The sequence below is a fragment of the Aspergillus costaricaensis genome, assembly GCF_003184835.1.
Source record: "Aspergillus costaricaensis CBS 115574 unplaced genomic scaffold BO79scaffold_4, whole genome shotgun sequence".
Lineage (NCBI taxonomy): Eukaryota > Fungi > Ascomycota > Eurotiomycetes > Eurotiales > Aspergillaceae > Aspergillus > Aspergillus costaricensis.
In genome coordinates this window covers 548,602-561,862 of record NW_020291804.1, presented here as the reverse complement: position 1 = coordinate 561,862, position 13,261 = coordinate 548,602, and the positions used below count along the sequence as shown (strand labels likewise).

Sequence of the window (13,261 nt, the reverse complement as noted above, 5' to 3'; positions counted from 1 at the left end):
AAAAAGACATTCAAGTGGATTTGACAGTACCATGGAGAAAATGATGAAGAGAGGGGGTCACCAGTACCCCGACATGCTGCAGACGCGGGCTGGAGCGTGCGGTACCTGGTACCTGTTCTAGACACATATTAAGTAGGAAATAAATATGGGGAGTACATCAGTAATTAAATAGGCAGTAGTAGTATCAAATGCTTTATTTATAACTTTTGACAAACAAAAATCAATTCCCCAATTACTTTCTACACTACACTCCGTAGATACTTGTTTGCACAAAATTTCCACCACCAGAATCTCCCCCGAAGACTGACTGACTGGTCCATCTGATGCCTCCATTGTTCTTTTTTATCAACTCCCATCCTCTCCTCTCATTTAATTAACATCCTTTTCGATCCATCACACCGACCAGCTTGACACATCATCCCGGAATCTTCTGGCCTCCCGGGGTCAATTGGCCCGCCCCGCCACTCGCCCGGCTGGTTTGCCCCCTGCGATCCAATCGTTCATCTTTCTTCTCTTTCTTCCTTTCCACTTGGTGTGGATAGTAGTACTACTTTAGTACTTTAGTCCTGCTCTAACCAACAAGTACTTACTGCTGCTACTGCTGCTACTGCTGCTGCACTGCGGCGAATACAATGAATGCCCCCATAGTGTCTCGCAACTGACATCCACCACCATCATCTCTAACTATTCCATTTCCTCTATTAATTCTCCGATTCCTCTGGGACACAGGAAAAAGCAGTACTTCCTTATATATTGAGGGAACCGCCATATTATTGATTGATTTGGTGATAATTAAGTCCCGGCGCGACCAGTGAATTGCTAGTCGTTTCCACTCTTTCGTCCGGTCTCTTTTCAGCTGCTCACGCTTCATTGCTTTCCTTCCCCTCTTTTTATTTTTTTTTCCCCATCTCAGCGTGGATTCATTCAGTTCTTTCCACGTCTGTCCACTTTATCTTCCATCGATCTCCGCTGCTTTTTTCCTTGAATTGTTATTATTATTTCCTACTGTTCCGATAGGCAGGGAACTGAGGAGAATCTGATTCGGGGGTTTGGGAGTAACTAACTACCTAGTACTTACTACTCTTCCTCCCACCCCCTGGTGTGTTTGTGTGACTGTCTTAAGGTTTAGTTGTTATTCCCTAACTTTGCTTCACATCAGCAGCCCATCTCGATGCGTCTTCCTCATTGGTCTCTCGCCGCTTCTCGATTCGATCGGACGTGAAGCTGTTCCAGGATTGTTTGTTGCGGGCCATGGAAGGCTTCGACGATGCCTTCTATCAGGCACACTATTCCATGCCGGATCCCCAACTGGGCCCCGCCGCATCCTCTTCTTACTCCAATGCTGCCCCCCATCCGGCTTCTTTGATGTCTTACAATCCCACTCCCGGCCATTTTGCTCCCGGTTCCTTTGCCTATCCCGCCCAGCCCTCCGATCTGCTGGCTGCTGGCCTGCCCGCGACTTTTGCATCGCATCCCGATAACTTTTCCTTTCAGTCTCCGGTTCCTCATCCTCATCATCATGCTTCTACCCACACGGCCAGTTTCCCGGGGCATGTTCCCCACGCCATGCATCCCTACCATCCCCTGTCGGCCGCCGCGCAGACCATGCCAATGAGCTTGGATCAAGGAACTACCTTTCCTTACGATCCGGCCGTCTTTGGCGCTTCCATTGGACCGCTAGATCCCAGTCTAGAGCAGCATTCAGCGCCGCAGCAGCAGCAGCATCCTCACTTACCTTCCCAGACCGTCCATCTGGATCCTGGCGCAGCGTACGCGGTCGCTCAGATCCAGGAGTCCGCGACAAATACCTACTGGAATCAACAGACGACTGAAGATGTCACCGCCCAGGCACAGGCTGCAGGCCCGGTCCGGGGATCAGCGGGGGACTTCTCCCGCGCAAGAGGGCCGTCCCAGGATCATCAACCGCTACCCCAAAGTCAGCCCTCGGACTTTCAGTCCTATACCCAACCGGCCAATCCAGCCGTTCCTCATCGCTTCATCCAGCCGAAGAGGTCATCCCCAGTGAAGGGTGGGTTCTCCTCTAATCCAAGTCGAACCTGACCGGAAAAGCTGATACGGGTCTTCACATCCAAAAAGCCTCTTTTCCACCCGAAGCCAAAGTGGAAGCTGGAAGCGACTCTCCATATGCTAGTATCTACTCGTCAAGTGGCTTCGATATCATGGGGGTTTTGGTAGGTTGAATCTGGTCGACCGCTTCCGCAGTAGCGTTCGCGTCTGGAAGACATGCATGTGACTGACCTCTCCACTAGGCCCAAGTGGTGTCCCGACCGAACCCTAAGATCAATATCGGGGCAGTTGACTTGTCGTGCGCATTTGTCCTCTGTGATGTCACGCTGGAGGACCATCCTATCGTCTACGTCTCGGAGGCATTCGAGCGGCTCACGGGCTACACCAACCAGGAGATTGTCGGGCAGAACTGTCGGTTCCTCCAAGGGCCGGACGGGGTTGTTCAGCGGGGCATGCAGCGCAAGTTCGTCGACGAGAATACGGCCTATCGCCTGCGCTCGACGATAGAGGAGCGGACGGAGATCCAGGCAAGCATCATCAATTACCGCAAGGGCGGCCAGCCTTTTGTGAATCTAATCACCATGCTTCCGATCCGGTGGGGCGGCAGCGACTACCGGTTCTACGTTGGGTTTCAGGTGGATCTGGTCGAGACGCCCGATGCAGTGACGCGACGGAATCCGAGTATGTCCTGTATGCGTGTTTTGACGCTGCTAAGCTAATCGTACTGTTTGCAGATGGAACCTACATGATCAACTACCAGCGCAGTCAGTTACCGAGCTATGTAGTCCCGCCTGAAGTTTACCGCTCCAATCCGGACCTAGCGACTTTCTTTACCCCTGATCAAGTGTCTACGGTGTTGGAGAGTTTGCGCGGCACCGGCCCGTCGTACCGGCATTACCTGGATCGAGTGCTGGTGGAGAACATGGACGACATCATCCACGTTCTATCCTTTGAGGGAGAGTTTCTCTATCTGTCACCCTCGTGCCGGAAAGTGCTGGAATATGAGCCAGCTGAATTGGTCGGGAAGGGCCTGTCAGCAGTGTGCCATCCCAGCGATATTGGTTCGGTCATTCGCGATCTACGAGCGCGCATCACCACCGAGCCGGTCAGCGTGGTGTATCGCATCCGGAAGAAGTACAGCGGGTATATCTGGTTTGAGAGCCATGGGTCATGGCATATTACCGATCGGGGGCGACAGTTCATGGTGCTTGGAGGGCGAGCGCGTGCGGTGTACAATCTTGACCAGGTTGCTACAATTGGCCGGGGCGGGTTGGCGGAGAATGACATCTGGGCCAAGCTTTCAATGTCTGGGATTGTCCTTTTCATCTCTTCAAAAGCTAGGCCGGTTCTAGGTCGTGTGGCGGACGATGTCATTGGAAAGAGCATTCAAGATCTCACGGGAGCAGATACCCGGGCCCAGGTCATGGAGGCGCTGGACACAGCTCGTTCGGGACAACAGGTCTCATTTCTCCACAAGGTCCGCCACAAGAAGGGGCATATGCTGCCCGTGCAGACGACGTTAATACCGGGAGACAGCAAAGAAGGGGAGCGACCTTCTTTCCTGGTCGCTCAGCTACGTTTCCACCGGCCTCTGCCGAACGGCAGCCCGGATGACACAAGCTCCAGCGCCACGGACACAGGGCGAGACGTTGCTGGACAGACAGGGTCAAGCAGCCGGTTACCCTCCGGTATTCAGGAATTGATTCCACTACGCGAGCGCAGCCTCTTCTCCGAGCTAGCACCGACCAGGGGGTCCAGTTGGCAATTCGAGCTACGAGAACTGGAAAAGCAGAACCGCACATTATCGGACGAGGTACAACGACTCCTCACACGACGGAAAAAGCGCAAGCGCAAACAGAGCACAATCATAGTGGAGAAGAGCTGCGCGATGTGTCGAACGAAGAGCACGCCAGAATGGCGACGCGGACCCAGCGGCAATCGTGACCTCTGCAACAGTTGTGGCTTACGATGGGCAAAGCAGGTCCGCAATGCTGCACAGGGACAGACTACAGCAGCCCGAGGGAAACGGGCGTGATGATTCCTATGTTATATTACCCCTTTTTTATTCTATCTCTTGGGTGGCTTTCTACGTTTTAGTGTGTGGCTGTCTGACTTGAATGTGATTTGAGTATGTTGAGCATTTTCGCTATATATGATACGATGATACCTTGTGGGACTTGCTGGATTTGGGGGGAAATGAGAATGGCGTGACGAGTCACGATGAAAGGATGGATGAATGGATGGATGGCGTCGGGGAGGATTCTGTGGACTTGATCGGAGGTGACCTGTACAGTGTATATTAGCTCTTTTATATGCCATGCTATCTAGGATATCAGTAAGTACGGACCGGGATTTATCGGTGATATGCCGGCGAGCCCTGTTAGCCCTGTGGCAAGATGACGAGTCAAAAATGATCGATACTGTCTTGATTGACTAATGTACATATATGCATGCAGTTATATCCACATCCACCCACCCCATCTATCCATATGATACACATAGCAGTGAGTAGTATACAGAGTAGTATAGAGTAGTAGTAGTAGGTAGTATACATCAGCCTTGCCCTACTGTATACTCCCTACTAATTCCCAGAAATCCACCTCTCCAACCACCTCCTCTCCTCCCTCTCAGCCTCCCAACCCTCCCTCACCCCCCCAACACCAACCCCCACACCACCCCTCTCCTCCACCGCAATGCGCACCTCCTCCGCCTCCATCCCAGCCACGCCCCCACCCCTCCGAATCAACTCATCATCACACGCCAAATACTCCGCATACCGTCTCAACCTCCCCCGATACACCACCCGGACCAACCACCCCGGTCTCTCATACGACCTCGCCAACCCCAACACCGCACAAGCCCGCATCACCTCCCCAGCCCCCGCACCCTCAATCCAACTCCTATCCACCATCCGCTTCAACACCCCCATCTCCTCCACAGACCCAACCCCAGGCGGCGTCACCGACCCCGTCCCAACAACCAACGCCTCCCGCTTCGCCCGCGCCCTCTTCTCCCGCTCTTTCTCCAGCTGTCGCGGAATCCGACACGTCAGCGGCGTAATCGCATTCCCCAGCGCAAGCACAGCCAGGGGCGTGAGTTCTCCGCAGATGACCAGGATGAGCGAGAAGGGGATCATGCGGCGGATGTCGTGCGCGGAGCGTCGGAGGAGTTGGAAGTGTGAGCGGTGGAGGTCGTTCGTTTGTAAGGTCTTGTAGAATGGAGTGCTGCTGCTGCTGCTGCTGGCATTCTTGGTAGCTGGTGGTGACAGTGGTGGTATAGAGCTCGGGATATAGGGTGATAGGTTCAGGGTCCGTCGGAGGGGGATCGCGGCGCGGTAGTTGTGGTAGACGTTTTTCAGACCCGTTTTGTAGAAGGTGAGGTATGCGCGGCCGATGGTGATGTAGCGTTTTAGTTTGGAGGATGGGGGGAGAGAGGTGTTTGGGGAGGGGGTGGGTGGGAGGGCGAGGGAGGCGGGTCGGGTGCTCGGGGGTGGGTTTAGAGTGGTGAGGATTGTTGTGGATGTTGATGCTGTTGATGTTTGGGGGGTAGTGGTGGTGGGTTGTGCGGCGGAGGAGGGGCGCGTGTGGGATTTGGTGTTGGTGTTGGATTTGGAGTGTGAGGCGTAGGAGCGTGTTGAGAGGAGGGTGTAGTTGTGGTGGATGAGGCGAGATGCGATGGTCGTGGTGAGTTGGGAATGCGGGCAATTGAGGAGAGCCTGTGGGGGGTGCAGCGCGGGTGGCATTGCGCTGGAAATTGGATTGGATTGAATGGGCCAATTGATGGGTGGTATTCTGTGTAGAGTAGAGAGAGTGGTTGTCAGAGGAAGAAAGAATTGGAGATGAAATGAAGAAGATCCGACGAGATTCCGGGGAGATTGGTGTGAGTGCCTCAGGCAGGAATGAGCTGCCTCGGCTCCCCGCGGGGACCGATGTTAGTATATCTTGCTAGTTCTATATAATCGAGCTGAATGGATAGATCTTCTATAGAATATGCAATTGTTAGCAGAGTGATCACTAGCAACACTGGGAGTTCAACATCATGTAAAATTTAACACATAATATGTTACTAGTATCTAGTATACTATATAATTATTACATTATACAATTAAGATAGTGACTCACGATCACAGTTCAGTTGACAATTACAATAGTTACTACTAGTCCATGACTCACCACCTCATTAGCAAGCAATACTAGTACCCTACTAGTAGTAGTCTAGATTACTACTATATAATAACATACTACTCACTCCCACACGCTCTTCACCACCACAACTCCTTAATCAATCACAACAACAACAATGTCCCAACTAGTAACATTCACCCACCCCACCGCCCTCCTCCTAATCGACAATCAAAACGGCTTCACCCACCCAACCCACTGGGGTCCATCCCGTTCCAACCCCAACTACGAAGCCAACATCCAAACCCTCCTCACCACCTTCCGCAACACCCTCACCACATCCCCATCTCCACCATCACTTCAACAACATCATCACCACGAAATAATCCACATCTTCCACTCCTCCACAACGCCCACCTCCCCCCTACACCCAACCTACACCACTCCCACAGGAGAGCAAGGCATCGACCCTCTCCCCATCTGCAACCCACTTCCCACCGAGAAACAGATCTGGAAACATGTCAATTCCTCATTTATTGGCACCGAACTGGAAGAATATCTCCGCGAGAAGGGGATACGGCAGTTGATTGTGGCCGGGTTGACGACGGATCATTGTGTGTCGACGACGGTGCGGATGGCGGCGAATTTGGGGGTTGTTGATACTAGGGTTAGATCATCTGAGGATGAGGTGGATAAAGGACGGATTATTCTTGTTAGTGATGCCACTGCTACGTTTGCCAAGGGGGGATGGGATGCCGAGACGGTGCATCAGGTGTCGGTTGCGAGTTTAGATGGGGAGTTTGCGGAGGTGAGAGGGGTGGGGGAGGTGGTGAAGGCGCTGGAGGAGTATTCTGCTTCGAACTAGATCTTATATATAGAGGGTGTGGAATTTATGATGATGGTGTGGATGTAGGCTATGATTATTATATCACAAGCCACGGATTAATTGATAGCTACATTACAGGGTCACATCCACCGCAATCATACCCTCTGAAACGAATCCCGTCACGAACAATCTCGCCTTCTTCTGCTGCTGCTCTGGCAACGGAACCAGCACCGCCGCGCTGGCACTCCGGATGCGTGATCCATCGTCCTCAAAAAGCAGCCGGGTCTCCCATTCCGCGGGCGAAGTACCAGCCTTGCGCCGCGTGTACCACACCATCGCGCCATCCTTACCTTGAGGATCAGCGCGCGTCTTGTCCAGGTCCACGCCGCGAAGTAGTCCAGCCTGGACATATCCGCTGGCATCGTCTGTGGCCGTTGCGTACGGATCCTGGTAGTAAGTGGGATTGTCAATGGTGCTGTCAAAGGCGAACTCATCCACAACCGACAGCGTGTGGTCATCCTGCGGCCGCATACGCCACATGTAGCCGCCCACGGCGCTGGTGAGAAGCACTTCTTCGCGCGACGAGCCATGTCCGAGACCGTTGGCGTTCCAGATGTGCTCGAAGGCCACAGTTGCCTTACGTTCCGTGTCAGCTGGGACCGCAGCGAGACTGTCGACTTGGACGTGGATGACAGTGGACCATTTGGCGGCGGGGAGTATGTTCTCGACCGCGCGAAGAGCCCCGTCGCGGTAGCGGTGGTCGTTAGTGACGTAAAATGAATAAGGACTTTCAGCGTAGATGTCGTTGGGGGTGGCTACGAGCGGATGACGGATTGAGCGGACATGCCGGACGGTGCCGGAGTGCAGGACATGGTGGAAGAGCTCGACCTGCGAGCGGGCCTTGGGGATGTCCTTGAGGCCGGGGTGATAGTCCGGGTTGGCTAGGTGGTTCACGGCGAAGATGTAGACGGCGTCTGCGCGCTCCGGATCCTCAGTAACATCGATGCCGTGGGTGATGAAGGGGCCGGAAAAGTTCTCGAATGTGAGACGGGTTGATTTCAGTGTCTGTCAAGCTGGATTAGTTTCTGGTAGCTAAATATGAGTTACACAGAAACACCTACCTGGGGATCAATCACATGGATAGACCCCGTTGTGTCCGCAGGGCCATCAAAATTGACCAAGGGTGGAAACCAGCGGAACCGGGGCACAATTGAATCCTCGCAGGCCGTAAAGAGCTGACCAGACGGATGGTGGTAGTGCAGGTCCTCGCATTGGATGGTATCAGCAATTGGGTGGACAGGGTTACTCTGGGAGCTGCTTGTCTCGCTGGCTGAGCGGAATGCCCCCAGCACTTTAAGCTGGCGGGTCACTGGTCCATACAGCGAGGCGAACAGGACGGCGATAATCGCCAGGTTGATGTAGTTTTTCATCGTGATCAGCCTGTTGATGAGTCGACATGTAATGAGGGAGAAAAAGCAAAAAGGACGAAGAAAAAGCAAACAAGGGAGGGGGGGGGGAAGTACTAGGGAGGAGAATCGAAAAAAAAAATAAAGCGGGGGGCCGAGGTTGGATGAACCGACCAAGTAGATACTCTGTAGCATCATCCTCACCACCACATACTGGAAAATGCGGGGATTGACTTTAACCAAACCTGTCATTGGCGAACCAGCAGCTGGCCATCCTCCACTGTGGACCGACCAGCCAGTCCAGCAGAGACGCCACTGAAGATCGTCGCGGTAATCATCCATGGGTCGGGGTCGGAGTTACGGTCCAAGCTCCTAGTACGAGGTGGAAGGAAGTGAATGAAGTGAAGTAGAGAAATGAGTGCATACATTCAAGCCTAATGCCGAGCTTACAGCCAATTCATCCTTCCCAGGGTTTTCCTTCGCCCACACGCAAATCAAGCTAAGTTAGCAAGTATTAAAAATCACACGCAGATTATTTCATCCTGTCCGATTGAAAAAAGAACTCCTTTGTTTCCCCGTCCAAGAAATCCGTAACTCATGGCCGCCGTCTTCGCTTAGCGCTGAGACTTGGCCTCCAGATATTCCTGGTCACTGGCGTCCAAGATGTCGTACTCCTCGTCCGTCAGCATACCCGCATCTGTCTCGTCCTCGCCCAGTGTCAGACTCTCCATGTCATCAAACACATCCTGCTCCGAAGCATTCGTCACCGACGGGGCGCTGGGGGCCGTGGTGGCCGCCTCGTGTGTGCTGGTCTCCGGAGACTCCTTGGCCAGCTTGGGGAAGATCATCTGGCTTCCTGCAGGCTCCGACTGGGCCTCTGGCTGAGGCTCGACGGTCTTCTCCATCTCCGGTTCCGGTGCACTCACAGCTGGCGGCGGAACGTCATCACGCACGCGCACGTCACACCACAGCCGGTGACCAAAAGGCATGCCGCTGGGCAGCTTCAGCCGCCAGTACGAGATGGCGCTGCCCTGGCGGCTCGGGGTCCTGAGTGTCACGGTAAAGTCCGCACTGTGACCTGGCTCAAGCGGCTCCGAGAGCTTGTTACTCTCCATGGCAGCCGAGATGGCATCCATGCTCAATGGGTGGCTGGTATTTACGTTGAACATCGAATCGCCTCCGACGAACCGCACATCCGTGCCGGCAGGCCAGCTCAATGGGCCGGGGTTGAAGAGGGTCCAGGTCTGCTCAAAGGCGGTGTTGGGCGGCAGCGTGGTGTCATCCGGCACAGTGTCCCGGATGAAGAAGGCTTGATAGCCCGAGGCCGGGTCAGCTGATGTCGGCTGTTCGACCTGAACCGGCTGCTGTGCAACGGAAGTCGGCTGTTCCACCGGGACAGGCTCTTGGATAGACTCTGCTTCCGGCTTGGGTGTCTCCTGAACCGGCTCGACCGGGACGCTGGCTTGGGTGGAAGTGGATTTCTGGGCACGGTCGCCCAGGGCGCAAGTGGCTCCACGGTCTTCGTGGACAGTGCTAACAGAGACGTTGTGCACAGGTGTCTTCAGCATGACCATGGGGTGAGTGCGGTTGTGAGTGTTGGTCGGGTGCACCTCACACTTGGCGCAGAAGTCCGTGTCGTGACACACAGAGCACTTATAGCGAGTGCCTGTGATGAAGCTAGGGCATGGCCTGTTCCTGCACAGAGGGCCGTCGCAGTAGATGCCGTAATGCACCTCATAGCTTTGCAGGGGCTCGGCGATTGCGTCATAAATCGGCGCAAACCGATGACCCGGGTGGTTTTGGGCTGCCTCCTGGTGACACTCCGAGCAGTAGTCCCAATCTGGGCAGGTCAGGCACTTGTGCCGGACGCCAATAATACGCTAAGGTAACGGTTAGCTTTGAGGCAGTCAAATAGAATAGTTCACAACCAACCTTTTCACACCCGTCGCAGATAGCTGCGTGGTGGTGGTGACGTCCAGGTCTGCAGCGAGATTGCACCAGACTCTTCAGGCAGAACTGACGATCATGAAGCAGCTTGAAGGTGTGGGCGGGGTGATGGCCGTGTGTGTCTCTGAGGAGACAAGTGATGCAAATGTCATAGTCAGCGCAGTCAGCGCAGGAAACCATCTTGGTTTCATCGAGTTCTGTTGGAGTTAGTAAATAGTGACAACCTCCTGTAGAGGGAAAGGACATACCCTTCAGGCAATCATTGCAGATGCGTTCCTGAGTGCTTTCAGGAAGTTCGGGAGCAGCAACAGCAGGGACTGGAGTAGTCTCAGACACCAGCTCTGGCACGGATTCCTCGAAGGTCTCTTCTTCTTCCTCTTCTGGTTCAGGCTCCTCACGAGCCTTGCGGGGCTGAACCGTCTCCGTGGTGCTGTTGGTGACCTGGCCGTCCTTGACAAGACGCTTAATCAACCAGTGTTCATCATCGAGACAAGCCACACCGGCCTCGACACACTGGAGACACAAGTCGTAGTCGCCGTCGTCACAGATGCTGCAATGATAGTGCTCGTTCGGAATGGAGCGGCCGCAGTGGTTGCAGTCAATGCAGAAGACCCCATTGGGCGATGCGTGCGACACCACTGGCATGTCCAAGCTGTCCTGACCCAAGACGAAGTCACGGAACTGAGGCTCAGTCGTCTCAGGGGCCGACCAATGGGCGGACCGAGACTCAGCAGGGATGGTGCCGTTGGCGACCTCGGGCAGAGCCGAGGCAGAAAGGGACGCACTAGCAGGAACACTTTCAACTTGAGACTCAGGGAGAGGAGCACCCAAGACAGTCTCGAGGTAACTGTACCTTGACGCATTCTGTTGTTCGGGGAGGTCTGCAGCCAGCTGTGGCTGGGAGCCGGGCTCCCCAACCGTTGTGGCCTTGATCCGCAGCTTCAGTTTAGCCTTGGCAGCGCGATAGAGCTGCTTGTAGACAGCAGGGTTCTCGCTGTCTAGCTGAATATAGCAGCCGGCGCTGTCGGAATAACGTTCAAAGATGACGTTAACATCTTCGGGAACGCCAAGGAGCTGGCGGAGCTGTTACAGATAAGAGACGTCAGCATGAATTGCGAAATCGTTGCGATATTGCCATCCCGTATTATTTTTATCCCCTTGCACAGTAATGATTCGCAGGTGACGCTGAATAAAAAAAAAAAAAAAAAAGAAAATATTCCATCACACATATGGAGCAAGGAGGTGAACACGTGAGCACACTCAGTTGCATTGAGAAAATAAATGATGGGGGGTGGCTATGATTTTTGATGGGGGGCCCAAAGGACCCGTAGCTCCGATCGGAGCTTGAGTGGGGACGAACATACATTCTGGGGAAGCGTGCGAGCTCCGAGCTCTCGCAGAGGAAGCTTGAAGCGTCGAGTATTTTCATTGTAGAGCACTTTGACGGTGATGAGAGAACTGGGGCCCACGGGAGCCGTTGCGGGTGCAGGAGAAGCCATGGTGTCCAGAAGGATGATTGCTTCTTCCTGTTGCTCTGGCTTAAATTTCCCTCTGGCGTGATTTAAGCAGGGATTCCGAGAGATAAGCAAAAAAGGACGCTAATTCGGGAGCGGTAAGCTAGGCGATGGATGGTAGGAAGTACGTCAAGCCAGTGATAGATAACGGTGAGAGTGGTGTTTGTCCCCGTTGGAAGGATAACGAGGAAACCCGAATGGAAAGGATGGGTGAGATGGGGTGTAGTTTTTAAACTAGTAGACTAAATAGAAGGAAGGGGGGGGGAAATGGTGGGATAATAATGTAAATGAGGGGGGGTGTGGGAGGATGGCAAGGTAGACGGTAAGAAGAAGGAATAAGTAAAAAGGGAGAAAAAAAAAAGAGGAGACGGAAGATCGGGAGAGGAGGATTATTGAGGATGGATGGATGATGAGGAGAAGGGGGGGAAGAGATGAGGAGAGAGCGAACGAGTTCTACCCAGAGGTAATTAAGAGGGAGAGAGAGAGGGAGAGAGGGAGAGAGCGAGAGGGAGAGGCTGCCTGGAGGTCAGCTGCTGCTTCACTGCTGCATCCGGCCGAGGCGGTGAAGGTCCGCGGCCATTGGCGGATGCTAACAGCTTTGGTAACTTGCTCCGGACTAGCAGTTAGTTCGTTAGCAGTAAAACAACTCCCAAACTACGGAGTACTTTTCATAGTTAACTGCGTTTAGTTACTTGCCCGGTACCTTGTCCGGCCCATCGGTCGCAATGCTTCTTCCCCGTACTCTCATGTAGATGCAACTTTTAGTCTTACTTAGTCCTCCTTCTCTTGCATCCTCGGTGGAGTCTTCCTGCTGCAGAATGAGGCATTGCTCTGTTGGCTACGTAGGTGCCTAAACCCTTCCCTTCCTTCCCATCCTTCCTTTTCCCTTCCCACCTCGTCACCAACCCTCCTAAAGCTCAGGCGCCATGATTTCATCACGACATGGATGTTCCCCTCATGCCACCGACCAACAATCCTTTCCCCCACAGCCTCAGATGCTGCTTGCTGATCAGGGTGCTTACGCCTGGGCCGTTAATCCATCCATCCATTCACACCTTCCCTTCCCCCCAAGATTTACTTCTGCTATCTTTCCCTACGAGATGATCGGCTATTACGGCTTCTTTTCCAGGCCTCCTACTTTTTTTGTAGCCCGAGGGAACTGACGCTCCTTGACGTGCTGCCTGACGTCACGTCACACCTTCGAAACCGTCCAGGCCCATCCCCGGCCCCCTTCGCTTCCCAACCCGAGGTCTGGTCTAGTCTATCTATCTACTTTTTGGTTTGACCGGTACGGACAACACAGCTCTTCAACTGCAAACTATTTTTGGGATCGTATTTTTTATTGCTTTTGTAGACAAGAGGACGCCACCCCACAACTCGGCCTCCTCATCCGTGTCAATCAACTAATCTCAAAACGAG

The 13,261-nt window shown here is 53.7% G+C and overlaps 5 protein-coding genes across 5 annotated transcripts; 2 read left to right on the top strand and 3 right to left on the bottom strand.

Moving 5' to 3' along the window:
* Positions 1–927: 927 nt before the first annotated feature.
* Positions 928–4,444, top strand: lreA (GATA transcription factor LreA). Its single transcript, XM_025679320.1, has 4 exons — positions 928–2,029; positions 2,071–2,192; positions 2,271–2,709; positions 2,763–4,444. Exons 1-4 carry the CDS (start codon positions 1,252–1,254, stop codon positions 4,061–4,063), a joined length of 2,640 nt encoding a protein of 879 aa, XP_025543542.1. The 5' UTR covers positions 928–1,251; the 3' UTR covers positions 4,064–4,444.
* Positions 4,445–4,609: 165 nt separating this feature from the next.
* BO79DRAFT_188205 (uncharacterized protein) lies at positions 4,610–5,837 on the bottom strand (the record flags this gene model as incomplete). The annotated part of the gene is made up of 1 exon (XM_025680581.1): positions 4,610–5,837. The coding sequence occupies exon 1, from the start codon at positions 5,768–5,770 to the stop codon at positions 4,610–4,612; it is 1,161 nt and encodes a 386-aa protein (XP_025543541.1). The 5' UTR covers positions 5,771–5,837.
* A 466-nt stretch (positions 5,838–6,303) lies between these two features.
* Positions 6,304–7,276, top strand: BO79DRAFT_207138 (putative isochorismatase family hydrolase). Its single transcript, XM_025682116.1, has one exon. It carries the CDS (start codon positions 6,328–6,330, stop codon positions 7,012–7,014), a length of 687 nt encoding a protein of 228 aa, XP_025543540.1. The 5' UTR covers positions 6,304–6,327; the 3' UTR covers positions 7,015–7,276.
* BO79DRAFT_214136 (serum paraoxonase/arylesterase family protein) lies at positions 7,108–8,723 on the bottom strand (the record flags this gene model as incomplete). The annotated part of the gene is made up of 3 exons (XM_025683226.1): positions 7,108–8,040; positions 8,097–8,415; positions 8,596–8,723. 3 exons carry the CDS (start codon positions 8,721–8,723, stop codon positions 7,108–7,110), a joined length of 1,380 nt encoding a protein of 459 aa, XP_025543539.1.
* Positions 8,724–8,995: 272 nt separating this feature from the next.
* On the bottom strand, positions 8,996–11,264 carry BO79DRAFT_138034 (ZZ type zinc finger domain protein; the record flags this gene model as incomplete). The annotated part of the gene is made up of 3 exons (XM_025678143.1): positions 8,996–10,261; positions 10,314–10,525; positions 10,577–11,264. Coding segments are annotated over 3 exons (2,166 nt in total), but the record flags the coding sequence as incomplete, so codon positions are not given.
* Positions 11,265–13,261: the final 1,997 nt, after the last annotated feature.